General features: G+C 34.7%; 1 protein-coding gene across 4 annotated transcripts in view; it reads right to left on the bottom strand.

The window, feature by feature from the left end:
- The window catches only part of CEP162 (centrosomal protein 162), a 92,500-nt gene that overhangs the window by 60,571 nt on the left and 13,043 nt on the right, over positions 1-18,886 (bottom strand). For 3 of the 4 annotated variants that reach the window (XM_079939768.1, XM_079939769.1, XM_079939767.1), the window contains exons 4-9: positions 17,002-17,148; positions 16,483-16,666; positions 14,396-14,463; positions 8,851-8,963; positions 7,198-7,228; positions 4,536-4,652 (exon numbers count right to left, since the gene is read on the bottom strand). In XM_079939768.1, the coding sequence (XP_079795894.1) occupies positions 4,536-4,652; positions 7,198-7,228; positions 8,851-8,963; positions 14,396-14,463; positions 16,483-16,666; positions 17,002-17,148 (660 nt within the window). The remainder of the gene's footprint in view (positions 1-4,535; positions 4,653-7,197; positions 7,229-8,850; positions 8,964-14,395; positions 14,464-16,482; positions 16,667-17,001; positions 17,149-18,886) is intronic. The other variant, XM_079939770.1, reaches the window with a different exon arrangement.

Genomic DNA, 18,886 nt, shown 5'->3' on the forward strand with positions numbered 1-18,886 from the left:
CCTGTACATAAAAGAACCCTCTACTATGCATCACTGATTAGAAAAGCTGTAGCTCTACACTGGTCTTTTAAAAGAATCCATATCTGCTTACTGAAAGAAGTGCAAGTGGATTGACCATCACAGCACATATGTGACAAGTACTTAAATAAAAACAGCAGTAAGAATGAGGAACATGTGCTCAGCACATGCTTTCAGCATGGCGGAATATTCACTTGGGTAGTAACAAGTAAATGAGTAACATGTCTTGATGGAAAAATTCTGTTCTAATTTTTTTTACGTTTTAAAATGGAAGTGGATGAAACAAGATAGTGGTGACTCTTGGAACGGCACTGACTAGAAATAAAAGATCTGAGTGGACTTTGTGGTTTTGATCATGTTTGGTTTTCTCATATGGTTGCTGGTTACATGGATGTGTTCAGTATTTGAAAATTCATCAAGCTATGATGATAGGTGAATTATTATACAAGTATATTATACTTCCATAGAAAAGTAGAAAAAAAATAAGAAATAAAAATAAAATGCAAGCAGATGTTCAGAGTTGGTTAGTGATTTATCATTTCTATTGTTCTTTTTTTCCAAGTGTCTGGGTTGGTTTAGTTGACCATACTGGTCAACTGAGACTTGCAAAAAAGCAAGTTGAAAAGTTCCCATTTGCACTTGTTTATCTGGTAAACCAAGAAAACGTTCATATTATACAACAAAAACAAAATATACAAACATATTGGAAGTCTGATGATATAAGAATGTAACAAATATCTAGAACTTTTAATTTTAAGAATTTCAAAGGACCATTACTACTCTCACTAACTTTATAAGTAAATGTCACATACGTAAACATTTATATTTATACTGATAAAATACATTTTTTATCTATATAGAGGTACTACCTAAGATTCCATTTAGAGGTAAGAGTTCCACTGCTTTAAAAAAAGTTTGAAAAGGCACTATCTTAAAGGTCTTTACAACCTTTAGTCAAGTCTAGATGGTCCTAGACATTTCAGAATTTTAGGATGCGATCTAGCTTTTGCCTACACAGAGGGAACTATGGAAACGCACAAGACCGAAGTCTCAATTCTCTGACGCATGGCAAATTTAATGGAACACTCAGGGGGGTGGGGTGCAGAAAATGAGTCAATATTCATCTACAGTACTATACTTTGTAACAACAGCATTCATTCATTTATTAACAAGTATATATCTTAAAACACACTTTACTCAGCCTACTAGCATTATGTGTCACAATTAGCAAGTTCAGATTATTTAAGTTGTTAAATATAGTAGTAAATATGAGACTGAAAATTTTATTGTTGACACAGTCCACCAAAACTGAATCAAGAATAAATAGATAATTTGATCAGACCAATCACTAGAACTGAAATAAAATTTGTAATAAAAAAACTCCCAGGCTTCCCTGGTGGCGCAGTGGTTGAGAGTCCACCTGCTGATGCAGGGGACACGGGTTTGTGCCCCGGTCCGGGAAGATCCCACATGCCATGGAGCGGCTGGGCCCGTGAGACATGCCCACTGAGCCTGCGCGTCTGGAGCCTGTGCTCCGCAACAGGAGAGGCCACAACAGTGAGAGGCCCGTGTACTGCAAAAAAAAAAAAACAAACGAAAAACCAAACCAAAACAAAAAAAACTCCCTGCAAACAAAAGTCCAGGACTGGATGCCTTCACTAGGGAATTCTACCAAACATACAAAAAAGAACTTATACTGATCCTTCTCAAGATCTTCTAAAAGACTGAAGAGGAGGAAACACTCCCATAGTCATTCTATGATGCCACCATCACTGATTCCAAAACCAGACAAAGACACTACCAAAAAGGAAAATTAGAGGCAGTATCTTTGATGAATATAGATGCGAAAATCCTCAACAAAATATTAGCAAACCGAATCCAACAATACATAAAAAGAATCAGACACCATGATCAAGTTGGATTCACCCCAGGGTCACAAGGATGGTTCAACATATGCAAATCAAGCAATGTGATATACCACATCAACAAAAGAAAAGACAAATGATATGATCATCTCAACTGCTGCAGAAAAAACATTTGATAAAACTCCACATCCATTCAGGATAAAAACTCTCACCAAAGTGGGTACAGAGGCAACATATCTCAACATAATAAAAGCTATTTATGACAAACCCACAGCCAACATAATACTCAACAGTGAAAAGCTGAAAGCCTTCCCACTGCAATCTGAACACGATAAGGATGCTCACTCTCACCTCTTCTATTCAACATAGTTTTGGAAGTCCTAGCCACATCAATCAGACAAGAAAAAGAAAGAAAAGGGATCCAAATTGGAAGGAAAGAGATAAAACTGTCATTACAGGCAGATGACATGATACTCTATATAGAAAACCCTAAAGACTCCACACCAAAACTATTAGAATTAATAAATGAATTCAGCAAGGTAGCAGGATACAAGATTAGTATACAGAAATCTGTTGCATTTCTTTACACTAACAATGAAATATCAGAAAGAGAAAATGAAAAAACAATCTGTTTTAAAAATGTATTAAAAAAATACCTAGGAATAAATCTTACCAAGGAAGTGAAAGACTTATATGCTGAGAACTATAAAACATTGATGAAGGAAATTAAAGATGATTCAAAGAAATGGAAAGCTCTCTCATGTTCTTGGACTGGAAGAAATAATATTGTTAAAATGGCCATACTAGTAACTGAAAGCAATTTATACATTTAATGTGATCCCTATCAAATTACCCATGACATTTTCACAGAACTAGAACAAATAATCCTAAAATTTATATGGAAACACAACAGGCTCAGAGTTGCCAAAGCAAATCTGATGGAAAAAAACAAAACTGAAGGCATACCTTCCAGACTTCAGACAATACTACAAAACTACAGTAACCAAAACAACATGGTATTGGCATAAAAACAGACATATGGATCAGTGGAACAGAACAGAGAGCCCAGAAATAAATCCGCACACCTATGTTCAATTAATCTTCAATAAAGGAGGCAAGAATATACAATGGAGAAAACAACAGTCTCTTCAGCAAGTGGTATTGGGAAAGCTGGACAGCCTCATGTAAATCAATGAAGTTAGAACACACCCTCACACCATAAACAAAAATAAACTCAAAATGGCTTAAAGACTTATAAGACATGACACCTTAAAACTCCTAGAAGAGAACATAGGCAAAACATTCTCTGATATAAATCACAGCAATGTTTTCTTAGGTCAGGCTCTCAAGGCAAAAGAAATAAAAGCAAAAATAAGCAAATGGGACCAAATCAAACTTATAAGCTTTTGTACACAAAGGAAACCATAAACAAAACTAAAAGCAACCCACAGAATGGGAGAAAATATCTGCAAATGATGAAACTGACAAGGGCTTAATTTCCAAAATATACAAACAGTTCATACAGCTGAATATCAAAAAAACAAACAACACAATCAAAAATGGGCAGAAGACCTAAACAGACATTTCTCCAAAGAAGCCATACAGATGGCCAAAAGGCACATGAAAAGATGCACAATATTGCTAATTAGAGAAAGGCAAGTCAAAACTAAAATGAGGCCATCATCAAAAAGCCTACAAATAATAAGTGCTGGAGAGGGTGTGGAGAAAAGGGAACCCTCCTACACTGTTGGTGGGAATGTAAGCTGGTCCAGCCACTATGGAGAACAGCAGAGAGGTTGCTAAAAAACTAAAAATAGAGTTACCATATGATCCAGCAATCCCATTCCTGGGCATATATCTGGAAAAGATGAAAACTCTAACTCAAAAAGACACATGCACCCCAATGTTCATAGCAGCACTACTTACAATAGTCAAAACATGGAAGCAACCTAAGTGTCCATCAACAGATGAATGGATAAAGAAGAGGTATACACATACACACACACACACACACACACACACACACACACAATGGAATACTACTCAGCCAAAAAAAGAATAAAATAACATCATTTGCAGCAGTACAGATGAAATTAGAGATTATTATACTAAGTGAATTAAGTCACAAAGAGAAGACAAATACCATATGATACCACTTATATGGAGAATCTAAAAAACTGATACAAATGAACTTATTGGCAAACCAGAAACAGACTTACAGACATAGAAAACAAACTTTTGGTTACCAAATGGGAAAGGGGGGAGAGGGATAAATTAGGAGTTTGGGATTAACAGATACACACTACTGTATGTAAAATAGACAAATAACAAGGACCTTCTGTATAGCACAGAGAACTATATTCAGATCTTGTAATAACCTATAATGGAAATGAATCTGAAAAAGTTATATACACACATACGTGTGTATGTGTATACACACACACACACACACACAATTTAATCACTGCTGTATTCAGTGAATATAGCAGTGACACAATACAACACTGTAAATCAACTATACTTCAATAAAAAATGTAACATTCTATTGATATAACTATGACATATATTATATCACATACATTTCCCTAGAAATGAAGTCAATTAGTCATAGAATATTACATATTTAGAGAACAGCTACTTTATCCCTCTTACCTGTTCCTGTCATTTCATTATCAGTCATATCTGGCAGTGCTTCTGGATTAGTTGTTGCTCTCTCCTGGTCATCAAGGTTGACCTCTGCAACAGAGTCTAATGAATCAAGCAGCACTACTGCAATAACATAAAAGAAAAAAATATTAGGAATATAGAGAAGCTTGTATGGTTCCATAAACAAAATATTTAAATTGTATGCAATCTGTATAAAAACAAAGATAAATGTTTACATATAAAGAATACATAATCATAGATCTAAAAGAAGCATTTTATTCTTATATACAACAGAGTAGGCTTACGTCAACACATATCTATGCTTATATACAAGCCTAATTTATGTTTATATGTAAAAGGCAAAAGGTCTGCAAAAAATAACAAAAAATTTTTTCTTCCTCCAATTTTATTGACATATAATTGCCAATTAAAAATTGTATATATTTGAGATCTATGACTTGTTGATTTGATAAACATACATTGTGAAATAATCACCAAAATCAAGATAATTAACATATCCATTTACCCTTTTTTGTGTATGTGGTGAGAACACCTAGTATCTCCCCTCTCAGCAAGTTTCAAGTAGTATACAACATTAACTATAGTCACATTGTTGTGCATTATTTATCTCGCATAACTGAAACTTTGTACCCCTTAACCAACATCTTCCTATATCCCCCAACCCCAGCCTCTGGTAACCAACATTCTACTCTGTTTCTAGGAGACTGACATTTTTAGATTCCACATATGTGAGAATATGCAGTATGTCTTTCTTCATGTGGCTTATTTCACTTCATGTAAATGTCCTCCACATTCATCCATGTTGTTGCAAATGGCAGGATTTCTATTTTTAAAGCGAAATATTACACATGTAAATACATATTACATATACATGTGTAATATTATATATACTACATCTTCTTTATTCATTTGTCTGTTGATGGATATTTAGGTTGTATCCATACCTTGGCTACTGTGAATAATGCTGCAATAAACATGGGAGTACAGCTATCTCTTCCAGATATATATCTAGAAGTGGGATTCTGAATAATAAGGTAGTTCCACTTTTAATTTTTTTCAGCAACTTCTATACTGTTTTCCATAAAGGCTGTGCCAATTTACATCCCTACCAACAGTGCACTAGAGTTCCCTTTTCTCCACATCCTCGCCAAAACTTATTTTTTCCTCTTTCTGGTAACAGTCATTCTAACAGGTGTGAGGTGATATCTCATTGTGGTTTTGATCTGCATTTCCCCGATGTTTAGTGAACTTCAGTATCTTTCCATATACCTGTTTGCCCATTTATATATCTTCTTTTGAGAAATGTCTATCTGGGTCCTCTGCTCACTTTTAATTTTTTGTTGTTGTTACTGAGTTGCATGAGTTTTTTGCATATTTTGGATATTAACCCTTTACCAGATACATGGTTTACAAATATTCTGTCCCACTTTATAGGTTGCCTTTTCACTCTGTTGTTTCCATTGCTATGCAGAAACTTTTTTTAGTTTAATGTAATACCATTTATCTATTTTTGCTTTTGTTGTCTGTGCTTTTGGGGTCATATCCAAAAAATTATTGCCTAGTGCAACATCAAGAAGCCTTTTCCCTATATTTTCTTCTCATAGTTTTGCAGTTTCTGGTCTTATATTTAAGTCTTTGATCCATTTTGAGTTGATTTTTGTATGTGGTGTGAGATAAGGATCCAATTTCATTCTTCTGCACGTGGATGTCTAGTTTTCTGAACACAATGTATTGAAGAGACTATCTTTCCTCATTGTATATTCTTGGCACCCTTGTTGAAGATCAGGTGACACAGATGTATGGATTTATTTCTGGGCTATTCTGTTTCATTGCTTTTGTTTTTGCTTCATTGGTTTTATATGTCTGTTTTTATGCCAGTACCATACTGCTTTGGTCACTATAGCCTTGTAATACATTTTGAAATCAAGGAGTGTGATGCCTCCATGCTTTGCTCTTTCTCAAGTTTGCTTTGGCTATGTGAGGTCTTTTGTGGTTCCATACAAATTTTAGGATTGTTTTTTCTATTTCTGTGAAAAATACCATTGGAATTTGATAGGGATTTCACTCAATCTGTAGGCCACTTTGGGTAGTATGAATGTTTTAACAGTATTAATTCTTCCAATCCATGAGCACAGAATATCTTTCCACTTATCTGTGTGTTTTCAACTTCTTTCCTCAATGTTTTATAGTTTTAAGCATAATTTACCTTGTTGATAAAATTTATTCCTAAGCATTATATTCTTTTTGATGTCACTGTAAATAGAATTGCTTTTCTGTAGTTTTCCTAAGGAATATTTGTCTGGTTTTGGTATCAAGGTGATGCTGGCCTTACAGAATGAGTCTGCAAAAATTTCCTCTTCCTGTATTTTTTGGAAGAGTTTAACAAGGACTGATATCAATACATCTTTGAATGTCTGGTACAATTTATCCATAAAGGCATGCTGGGCTTTTAAAAAATAAGTACTCTTAAATACAACAGGAAAAATTTAAGGTAGGCATAAGGAACGTATTATTGAGAAAATGTGTAAAGTTTAATTCATCAGAAAATATTTAAAAACAAAAATAGTAATTTATTCAGAATTATTTAGATGTAATTCTGAACAGACCAATTTTTCGCCAATGAAAATTTATGAATATATATATTTACCATTAGCCAGCATGCCAGTTTTCTCTTCTTCCTAAATTAAAAAAAAATAGTTACATGATTTGAAACTGAAGTTACACGAAATGACTGCAATGCAGAAGAATAACAAAATTTGAAAGCCAGTGCTTTACTCCATGATGAAAAGATCAAGAAACGTGCTTTCTAGATTTCTTTCATCACACTCATTCACCGACAATTCTATAAGACTAGAGAATGTAGCTGTGAGAGAATGTCTAGAAGTCTCTTCAGAACCTTGGTGATTACCAGCAATTAATTCAGGCCTTTATAAGCCTTGTTTAAAGTATCTCAATGCCACTTGTTCATCCACCTTGCTCAGAAATTCTCCTACTTTTCGAACTCCAAGATAACATGGCTAGTTCACGTAAGATTCCTGCTATTATAATATCACCATTTTCCCTATTGATCAAAATTAATGATCAAATATAAGTTGCACTCATCATTTCATCTACATTTTGAGACAAAATCTTCAAAAAAGGCAGGCCATCAAATGGCAAGATAGTTGAAATTTGTCAAAATTATAGGTTCCCTTAGAGTAAGTTTTCTAGTTGTGTCACCTGTATTCTCCACTTGGATAGGCAGTGTATAGGATCCACCCATAAGAGCAGAGCTTTCATTCCTTCCTGTTTTGACCCTTACTCAGATGGCTCTCTACTAGGCTTCCACATTTAGGTGGACACTTTTTTATACAGACTATACTTTCTTAATATACCAAACTATTGTGCCCTCTACTGACCTATTTATTTTTCTAGTAGAAATTACTGTAATACAAAGTATTGTAATTGCCATATTCCAAGTATGAATCCCATTAACTTTCTAAGCATAATTATCAGATCGCTTTAACCTTCATGTATTTCTAAGGTCATATTCTTTTCTCCCACAAACTGAGTGACATAATGATACCAAGGAAAAGTACTAGGTAAATTAAAAAATAAGAGTATTTCTTAATACCCAGAAAGTGATCCCTGATTTTATTTAGAGTCTATGGTTTCAAATATGTTCAAAACATCTAGTCCTAACATACAGTTGCAAAAGAGACTGTATCCAGATCAAAACCAATATAACATATAGTAATTATCCTACTGGTTACTATTAGGTAGCTTCAAGGATAAGTTCTGTCTGGCAGGCAATATGGAGTAGTACCCTTAGCCAGTCTTGGTAGCCAATTCTTGGTAAGAACTGAGAAACAAGAGAAGTAGAGTACAACAACACTTAATGTGAATGGAATAGTTTAGTTTACAATCTTAGCCCAGTAAGTTTCAGGCAGTAATGTCACTATTAGCATAAATACTGAGGCAGCTATGTATTGCACTTCACAAGGACAAGACCTACCAAAGGAAAGTATAGTTTAATATACCTGTTTAAAAATTAGATTTGAGATTTTAATGAAGTTTTCAATTTCTAAAGCTTAAGGAAACTTGCCAAAAGAAATCTTTCAGAAAATCATCAACTGCCGTGTATTTCATTAAGATTTAAATTTACACCTGAGTTAAGAAAACGTCTGAGTATTAAGAGACCTATAACTTTACAACGAGCTAGACTATAAAGAACTCTGTATTTTGAGCTCTTTATACAGCAACAGTCAGCTAAGGTGATGAAAGAAGTTTCCAAACTGTCAAACATATAATTGATACATACCTGTTTAGGTACATTTATTTTTTCTGATTTGGAATTTTCTTTGGAATTAGTCTCTTCTTTAGGAGTCAAAGGTACATCAATATCCTCATCTTCAAAATCATCACTATAATTTTCTAAAGAAAATAGTTTTAAAAATACAAGGATCATACTGTCAAAAAAGTCAAATTCCATGAAAATATTACTGATTTCCAAAAGAAGTCTGCATAAGAGTAATTTATTTAAATGTTAACATAAAGATACCTTGAAGAACATACTTTTTTGGGCAAAGATTTAAAGAGAATTCAATTCGTAAGACTTGAGTTTTATTTTTGTACTTTCAAACAGTTATCAGTTTTACATTTTTAATATTTTGTATAATTAACCAACTGAAAATTTCTAGAGCTGTTCAAGAAATTTTATATCTATAAAAAAAACTTCAATTACTTGATTTTTTAAAGACAAAAATCTCAAAATTGCTTACTTATAAAAGGGAGCACTTTTGTGAAATCCTGACACTCTTAAACAAAAGGTTGGATTTTGCTTATTTATTTAAGTTGATTTTTTTTGTCTTTATAGGTATCTCTTCTGTAACCCTTAAGCAGTTCTTATGAAAGATCTATCTCTGACCCCTCCCTCAGGTAAATACTAGCCTTATATGACCTCCACTGTTTCTTTTTTTTTTTTTTTTTTTTTTGCGGTACGCGGGCCTCTCACAGTTGTGGCCTCTCCCATTGCGGAGCACAGGCTCCGGACGCGCAGGCTCAGCGGCCATGGCTCACGGGCCCAGTCTCTCCGCGGCATGTGGGATCTTCCCGGACCGGGGCACGAACCCGTGTCCCCTGCATCGGCAGGCGGACTCTCAACCACTGCGCCACCAGGGAAGCCCTCCACTGTTTCTTAATCCTGGGCACTTCTCAGCTAAAGTCCCACATTATATCTCAATGGCTTTGTAGCAGAAGGGAAAGGTGTGTCCATGTTAATATGATGCCATCAAGCTACTTATGCCAAAGGTGGGCAGGCACTATCTGGCCAGGATCTCTTCATCAATTTTTAATTCGTTGTTTACAGCCATTAAATCAAAGGACTGACTGAGATTTGTGGGCTATAGAACAGGAATAGCCTTTTCAGAGTGGAACTGATCATTCATAATCTTATTTGTATTTCAAAAGTCAGATCACATTCAGAGACAGGATGGCCTGATGGGAGAAAGACTGCACGAGGTACAAGAGAGTCTGCTTCTGGAATGGCCATCCTTCAGTCTTCTCTTAGAAGAGAGGGGACAACTTGAATGTGATTAAAAATGGAAGTCTGAAAATAATTAAGTTAAATAGAGGTGCTTTCTGTGAGATCTAGTTACAGAAACATCTCCATGTTAGTTCATAAGGAATACAATGGTGGAACAGCATGGGTATTGTGACTTAGGTAGATAAGCTAGGTGAGTTGGTTAACTACATCAATATCTACATTCTGAGGACAAGAAGCACACCTTTCCTTCTCTTCTATATAAGAAAGAACACTGCCTGGGATTTTCTAAATATCAGTAGACGTAATTCAATTCACAAAACAGTTACTGAGAAATTACCTTGTATTAGACAAATTCTAGATGCTAGGACCAATATCAGATGATTAAGATCCTAATATTCTAGTGAGAATCACTGAATTTTAAGTACCTCAGTGATTAGTCTTTCTTAAGTAAAGATGATAAACAAGGAGAGAGGAGACAAGGGAGGGTATGACAATGAACTCAGACAACTACTTGGGATTTGGGAACTATCTGAAATCAATGGAGGGGGATGCAGCGTTTGTGTCACTGCAAAGAAGCAGTATAAGAAACAGTTTGGGTAGTGTGGTATAGTGCTTAGAGCATGACCAGGAGCCAGAAGACTTGGATTCAATTCCTGGTTCTACTGTTTTCAGCTATAGAACCAAAAGCAGGTCACAAACTCTCTTTGCCTCATTTTTCCCATCTGTAAAGTAGGGATGATAATAGTACTTATTTCAGAGGGTTGCTGAGGAGATTAACAGTTAAAGTTTTATATAATATGTAGTATACATCAGTGTTAGCCATTATGTTTAGCAGTAGTAATTATCTTTGTTAGTATTATTATAGCTTGTGTTGCACTTAATCTGAATTGAAAGTTAATAAAGCCAAATATTATTTCTGATTAAGAAAAGTCCTAATCTAATGTGCATTTTTCAAAACTACATTTTGTTAGTTGCACTTACTAACTGAATAGTCTGTAGGCAAATACTATTGTCCAACATATAAAAGACCAACCTCCTCCTCATGAATTTGTCATGATTAAACTAGGTTTGAAGCAAGAAGGAAATGCCACTGGTAGTCACAGAGAGAAATGAGACAGGACAAGAAATAACAGAAAGGAAAACAGCATATCAGAGACTTCTGAAAGAAACACCAAGGGAAATTAAGTTTATATAAAAATGAAAGAATAAAACCCAATTGAAAAGGTGGTTCTCATATGAAAAATATCAGAGACAATAATATCCAGCTCTTTCACACTGTTTGGGAAACAATGAGAATATTAATTTTTATCGTTCTGACCTTTTGACAGGAAGATGTTACACATGTTATATGTTTCTACTATTATATTCCATACCCTTGTAACTTTGAAAAGATTATTTGCGTAAACAGAAAATAGGTAAACAATTCTCAATGTAAAAGATCTAAAAGATACATTTTAGACATTTTTCATTCTCTGTTGGAAAATTTGGCTGTGAATTTTAATTTAAGTATGATGCAATCTAGAGGACTTTCTCCTCTACCATCTTGGATATCAAGGACTTTGTAAATAATGAATAAAATGGACAAAATATATGAAACAATTGTTTTCAGACACTGGACAATCGATAGCACAAAAATATGATTCCCAAGAAAGATAACAAGTGAGCTGAGCCCTACGTTCACTAGAAGGTATGTACATCCTGGAGCGCTGAGCAGGGAGGAGGAGATCAGGAAGGTCTCACTGTGTTAAGGATACAGAGATAAGAGTACAGAAAAGACAAGGTGATTAGAAGCTGCAGGGGAGTGATAAAGAGAGAAGGTACTGATGCAGAAATAGAGCACTAGAAATCTACATGGAGTAGATTTCTGAATCTTTCCTGGAGTCTTTCCTGAATACTGAGTCATGTATGTGCAGCTGGAGCAGAGAATAACTGGGAAGCTGCAGGCTAGACAGACAGTTCCCAGAGTTCGCACAGGGTAAGGAGATTCTGAAGCTCTAACCAGCTTAAGTGGAAAAAATCCTCATTGTCCAGTAGGGGCATTCAGTGGAAATCTCAGGAGGGCTGTGCGTGAGTAGCAGGGTCAAACTCTGCTAGACTAAGTAAGGATCCTCTTGACGTCTCCTAACAAAGCAGAAGAAAAGGCTTGAAAGGATCAAGCTATCTGCCAGAACAAAGCTCAATACTCCTTAAAAGAAGAAAACAAGATCCAGACACTCAACAATGTAAAAAATCTATAATATATTCAACACTCAGTTAAAAAATTACTAGAATTACAAGGAGGAAAAAGTGACCACAACTAGGAGAAGCAGCAGCCAACAGAACGACACCCAGAAATGAACAAATACTGGGATCAGCAGAATATACTCAATGTTGGGGACTTGGAAACATACTAAAGAGATGAAAAAACAAATCCAAAAGAAACTTCTAGAGTCAAAGGAAAAAAGAATCATTCAATGAATTAACAAAACATTAAAGAAAAGAAGAAAAAAAATCAGTGAACTTAAGACACTGCAATAAAAACTGAAGCAGAGAGGAGAAAAGGTTTAAAAAATGAAATAGTCTTAGTGACCTGTGGGACAAAATTTAACTTTCTAACATACTTGTAATTAGGATCAGAAAGCAAGGGGTGGCAGAAATGATATTTGAATAATTAATGGCAAAAACATTTTTTGATTTTGATGGAAACTATAAATTCACAAATCAATTGATGCTGAACCAGCTCCAAACAGGATAAATACAAGAAACAAACAGGATAAATACAAGAAAAGTACACCAAGATCATCCTCATCAAATTGCCACAAAACTGGCCTAAAGAGAAAAATTTGAAAGGAGGGAAAAGAAGACAATATATATACAAAATCACAATAACAGGAATTACCACTGACTGCTCATGAGAAATAATGTCAGAGGACAATAGAATGAAATCATTAAAGTGCTCAAAGAAATAAAAACTACCTACAATTTTATATCAAGCAAAAGTGTTCTTCAAAAACAAAGGCAAAATATACTTTCAGATAAACAAAACCTCAGAGAAATTATCCCTAGTAGACCTGCACTGCAAGAAAAGTTAAGGAGGTTTTTCATGCTGAACAAAAATAATACTAGATAGAAACTCAAAATAATACTAGATAGCAACTATTTGGAAGTTGGTAAGAGAAGAAGTCTTAAAAGTTCTCATCACAAGAAAAAATAATTTTTTTGTAATTATGTAAAGTGACAGATGTTAACTAGACTTATTATGGTGCTCATTTCACAATGTATAGATATTAAATCATTATGTTGTACACCTGAAATTAATATGTTATATATGTTGATTATATCTTAATTTTAAAATAAACTTTTAAAATTCATTTCAAAATAAAAAGTTAAAAAAAAAGAAACTCAAATCTATGCAAAGAAATACAAGTCATTGGGAACGGTAAATACATGGATAAATATAAATTTTTAAATAGGTATAAATTTTTTTACCTCCCTTAAAATTTTCTTAAAATGATAACAGATTGTTAAAAGCAATAATAATAATGATAATAGTAATAATACTGCTGTATTGTGGGGTTTTTAAGACATGTAGAAGAAAAATGTATGCCAAAAATAGCAAAAAGGTTGGGGGAAGTTTACTGTTCGGATTCATGTAATGTGGTATAATGTTATTTGAAAGTAGACTCTAGTAAGATAAAGATGCATATTGTGAATCACAGGGCAACTAAGAAAAAAATACAGCAAAGAAGTACAACTAACAACCCAAAAGAAGGGTTAAGACGGAATGGTATAAATACTCAATCCAATAAAATGTAGCACAAAAGCAATAACCAAACAAAGATGGGAAGATAAAAAAATGAATGGCAAAACAGTAAATAACCATACCAATGAATATATTTTTGCAAAGGGTAGAAACATTTCAATTAAAAGTCTGAGATTGTCAGATTGGCTATAAAAGCAAAACTCAGCTATATGCTACCAAAAGAAAACCATTTCAAATATAGAAACACAGACACATTAAAAGTCAAACGATGGAAAAAGACACACCTCCCTCACCATGCTTTGGAGGTATTTGTCCTGACTGCACACATTCTTCTGGTCCTAGCACAAAAGTCCTTTTTCTGTCTTCCAAATGGATCCACTACCCACTCCCAACAAATGAAGCAGTCCTGCACTTACAACAATTTTAGTAGCTCTAATTGTGCTGTAGGCAACTCACTCTACCTGTTCAAGCTCTTTCCAAGATAATATGATTTTCCTTTTATTTTTCTCTTATCAATGTCTTTATTAAAAGCTATATTATCTTTTCAAATACTGTAAATTTTAGAACCATTGAAATTACCTGCCAGTTCTTCATGTTTTGATTCATCCTCATGTTTATCTTCAGTCAGTTCCACATTAGCTTGATTACTGGAAAAATATTTACTTAATTTAGTATTACATGTTAATAATACATTACCATGCAATATTTTGTGTATATTTTTTAAAAACCTCTAACATTACATATTTCTTCTCAAGTACTTTTGTTCTAGCAAAAGCTAAAAATTTGGAAGCTATGAGGGAAATGTTTTGAAAGTAAAGGATCTAAGACTAATTGTAGTTGCCAAAGTAATACAAAGGGGAAAAAAATGCCATTTTCTTAATTTTATACACAAATATACACAATTTTATACATAAATATGTGCATTTACATTTCTCAGGGCCCAGCCAGCCTTTCTACGCTAAAGATTAGGAACTGACCACAAGCTGTAAGAATCAGTGAAGTCTATGTGGAGACCAGAAAAAAACCGCCAGAATCAGCATTTACATGCTAAGAAGCTATTTCATCCTGAAATGGAAGCTGAAAGAGAGAGCCTTGAGCCAGTAAATACTCAGCAAGGTGACAAGAGCTACTTTTAATTACATTGGATATATTAGTTCATATACTGCCTTCCTTCAAACCAAAGAATCAGTTCTACCTTTTTCAGTCCCCCAACCATGGCTTTAGTGAGATCATTAGCAGATCAAGAAACTATAAACTCTAATTAACAGAAAATACCATTGCATACTCAATACACTACTGCACTCTGACTAGGCTGTTCTTGCGTAGAAATATCAGTAGTTAAGAATATCGTTAAGAACAAAGAAATGTTAAGAAATATTGCAAAGGGGCAAAAACTTGTGGCCAGCAAACCTGTGTATGTTTAATCTGTGTCACTGTTAGGACAGGCAACCACCATGGACCCTGATGGTCCCTAGGTATTCTTGCTGGGTATGCCAAGAACGCAAGGCACAGACCCTCCTTCCTAGGTCATTTCTCAGGGTTGTGTACACTGAGCAACTTTGAGAGATGAGGCAATGTTTCTGCCCCCAAAGCAGGCTTGTTTCCGCTTACTCTAAAGCAAAGATTCCCCAAGCTCAGTGACCCTCTCCTGTAAAGCAACCCACTGCACTGGCAAACAGCCATCATGGACCCCGTGAACCTTGTCGGGCATGGGAAACTAAGGCAAATAAACGTGACCCTCAGGTCCTGCTTTTGTGATGAGAAATAAAGTCCATTTGTTTCTGACCCAGGAATCTTGTGTCTATTGTCAGCATTCATAAAACTGGCAGGCTGACTTGTCAGCTTGCAAATAGGGTAAAAATCTCAGACACAGTTCATAAGGGTCACTGCTTTGTCCACTGTCCAAGAAAATAAGCATCTTGAGGAGACCAGGCACTCTAATGACCAGAGGCTATGAGTCTCCTGACCCTTAATTTAAATATAGTTTGGTGTTCTTAAAATCTTAAAATTGTAATCTGGCTTCCATTTATAACTTAAAAAATTAAACGGAAAACTGAAACTGAGGAAATTAAAGATATAAGGTTTCAAAGAAGTCTTGAGAACGCCAAAGGTCTGCAGCACTTACAAGGCACCAGCTTAGTCAATTAGTAGAATTTCCAGGATAAATGAGGTCCCTTAATAATCATCAGGGTCAACCATACACAAAGGGAGGACACAAACCAAATCGGTCTTTGCTCCCTGGTTCCTCCTTCCCTTTTTGTTCCTGTTTCCCCTGAGTTTATAATAGCTACCAGGCTGGACTCTCTTACTGATCTTACCTCTGGAAAATCACTTAATAAATTACCTTCCTAGTTAGGTCTATTTGGCAATGTGCTATTCATTTCAAAAGTACCTCATGCATGAAATTTCAGATCTCTAGAGATTCTCAAATACACATCAACATTTTCCAGCCTATATATATATATGTATATATAAATCATATTCTACACACACACACGTAAGCTACCCCTGACCAAAATAATGAAGAGAAAATAGAATTAAAACTAAGATTTAAATTTTGCCTGTTATATATGTTTACCCCTTCAATTCCATACATCTACCAGCCTTTCAAAAATATAAAGACACAAAAATCACTCAATGATTAGTTTATATTGTATTTACATTACCTATGTAAAGCTTTAAAATGTGTGGAGTCATTAGAATCCAATTCTTTATTTAATCTGGAGTAATCAATGGAAGATGTGAAGCCTTTCTCAAGCCTGGCAAAAAATTGCTCTTTTTCCTCTTGCTCTGCTAATGTGTCCAATCCCAATCCAAGAATGCTATGATTGAGCTCAGGAACTACTATCTCTAAATGGAAAGCACAAATATATTTCATTAACACATAGAATTTTGAAAAAACTAATTTTAATGATGCATTTATTGACATTACATAGTCAGACTTCAAAAAATTTGAAACATACTTCACTTAATCTCTTACTCAAATATAGCTTTATATTCATTATAATACGTAAGGCTTTGAAGCTTCTCCAGGGGTATAATTCTAAACCTTCTAGGAAGATATTAAATCTGTCTACACGCTTCAGTAAAGGAGGCTCCAAGGTAGTTATGAGTTAACTTTCCTAAAAGTCCTGATTATAAGCATAGTAATTAACCTGTCAACTCACATCCCTCACAATTCTTACCATTGGCCTCTAAGCTGTCAATACTTAAGATAGAGGTTCCACTGCTCTTAAGAAACTGAATCCTTTCAGCAGATTCCTCTTCTATTTCCATAATAGGCTGAGGAGTCTTCTTTGTTTTCAAATAGCTTACATTTGTTCCAAGTAGTCCTGGGATGGGATTTAATATAGTTGGATATTTATGTTAAGAGAATTGTTTTGACTACTATGCCAACACAGTAGTACTGTTATACTAGCTTAGACTAGTTGTACTGTTATATTAGTTATACCAGTAGGCCGTAGCTATGAAATAAATCTGGTCTATGAAATAAAAATCCACCAGACCCAAAATTCACAAAACAAAAATTAAAATTCTATTTGACTGCAGTGCATCTTATTAAGTGGAATATTTCAACAACTTGCATAATGAGATGAGATTTTTTAAAAATGATTTTGAAGCACAAGTACTTAATACAGTATACCATGCCACTTGGGGGAGTAATCCCAGGGCAGCAGTCAACGGTCAGACCACGCTCATATACATAGGCTGGGGGTAGGGTTTTGCTCTTCATTCTAAAAGCACTAGAAAACACTGGAAAAGTTATACAATATCAAGATTTCTTTATCCTAGCAGTATATATTTGTTGTAAAAAACTGATATATGGGAAAAAATAACTATATTATATGATACAAATAATAAGATTAGAAAAATACCACTTTTGCTTAGAAGGAAGCCTTATTGAGAAGTTACAAATTGTGATTTCAATTTCCTACTTAGCATCCTATTGGAGAGGCTTTAGAAACAAATTATTTTATGGCTCTGTGTGAATAATGGTTTTAACTGATCCAGTAACAGCTGGAGAAAATCAGGAGATATATCTATAGGCACTTCAAATGAAAACATACACGCCAAGGTCAGGGTGCCGTCGGGGCATCTGTCCAGGGTCTCAGCCCGGCTCTGAAGATGGACTCAGGGATGTGACCCACACTAACCAACCTCATTTGAGACTAATATAACTGAAACCAAGATCCAATTCAGTTATTTATAATGAAGAGTATAACCAGTAGGAGAATTAGACGGTTTCACTAACTAGACAGAACATTTTGTCCTTATGGCAACTGAAAGAGAAAGCAAAATTATAAGGTTGAAGTAGCTCAATGTTGATGTTTAATGGCATCTATGTAAGATTGGGAATGCATTCCTCTCAAAAGGGGTGTTCAATTCTCCCTTAGAAGCTTCTATACTGTTGATGGCAGGAATCATATTTAGTTTTTGCATACTAGTGCCAAGTACTCAGAACATAACATTAACTCAATAAACGTTTGTGACTGAACCAGGGACCAGGTAATACCCTGGGGCAGAGGAACCTTCTTCCGCTGTGTTTAAATGGACACTGTCAAAGTCTCCTTCCTAAGTATCCTTTGCATCCTTTACTAATCAAATCCACTCTGATTGATACATTCTTTTAAAAAAAATTTAGTATCTTTAGTCAGGTTACATTTAAGTGTTGGTCTAGGACCTATTCTTTCCCTTTAGGGTGAGTTTGCATACTCCATCTCTGATTCATTACTTTCTAGATAAAGATTTTAATGCTAAATAAGTCACAAATCATTGTCAATTATTTCAATAGTACTTAATCATATAATATCCTTTTCAAGCATCAATAGGGGGAAAGATTCTAAAACATAATTCTTCACATGCAAACTTTAGCACTGTGCGTGGTTTATGGATTTATGAAAACACACTGAACTTTTCAATAAGGCAATTCCTTACTGTAAAGTATTAAGAAGAACAGAGAAGTGACTATCAAATTCACAGTAACATTTATTAAACACATTTATTATTTACTGTTGAGGGTCAAGGAGCACAAGGAAAAAGAAGAGATATAGAAATCCTATCAGTTCATAA

This window comes from Stenella coeruleoalba, assembly GCF_951394435.1.
Source record: "Stenella coeruleoalba genome assembly, chromosome: 12".
NCBI lineage: Eukaryota > Metazoa > Chordata > Mammalia > Artiodactyla > Delphinidae > Stenella > Stenella coeruleoalba.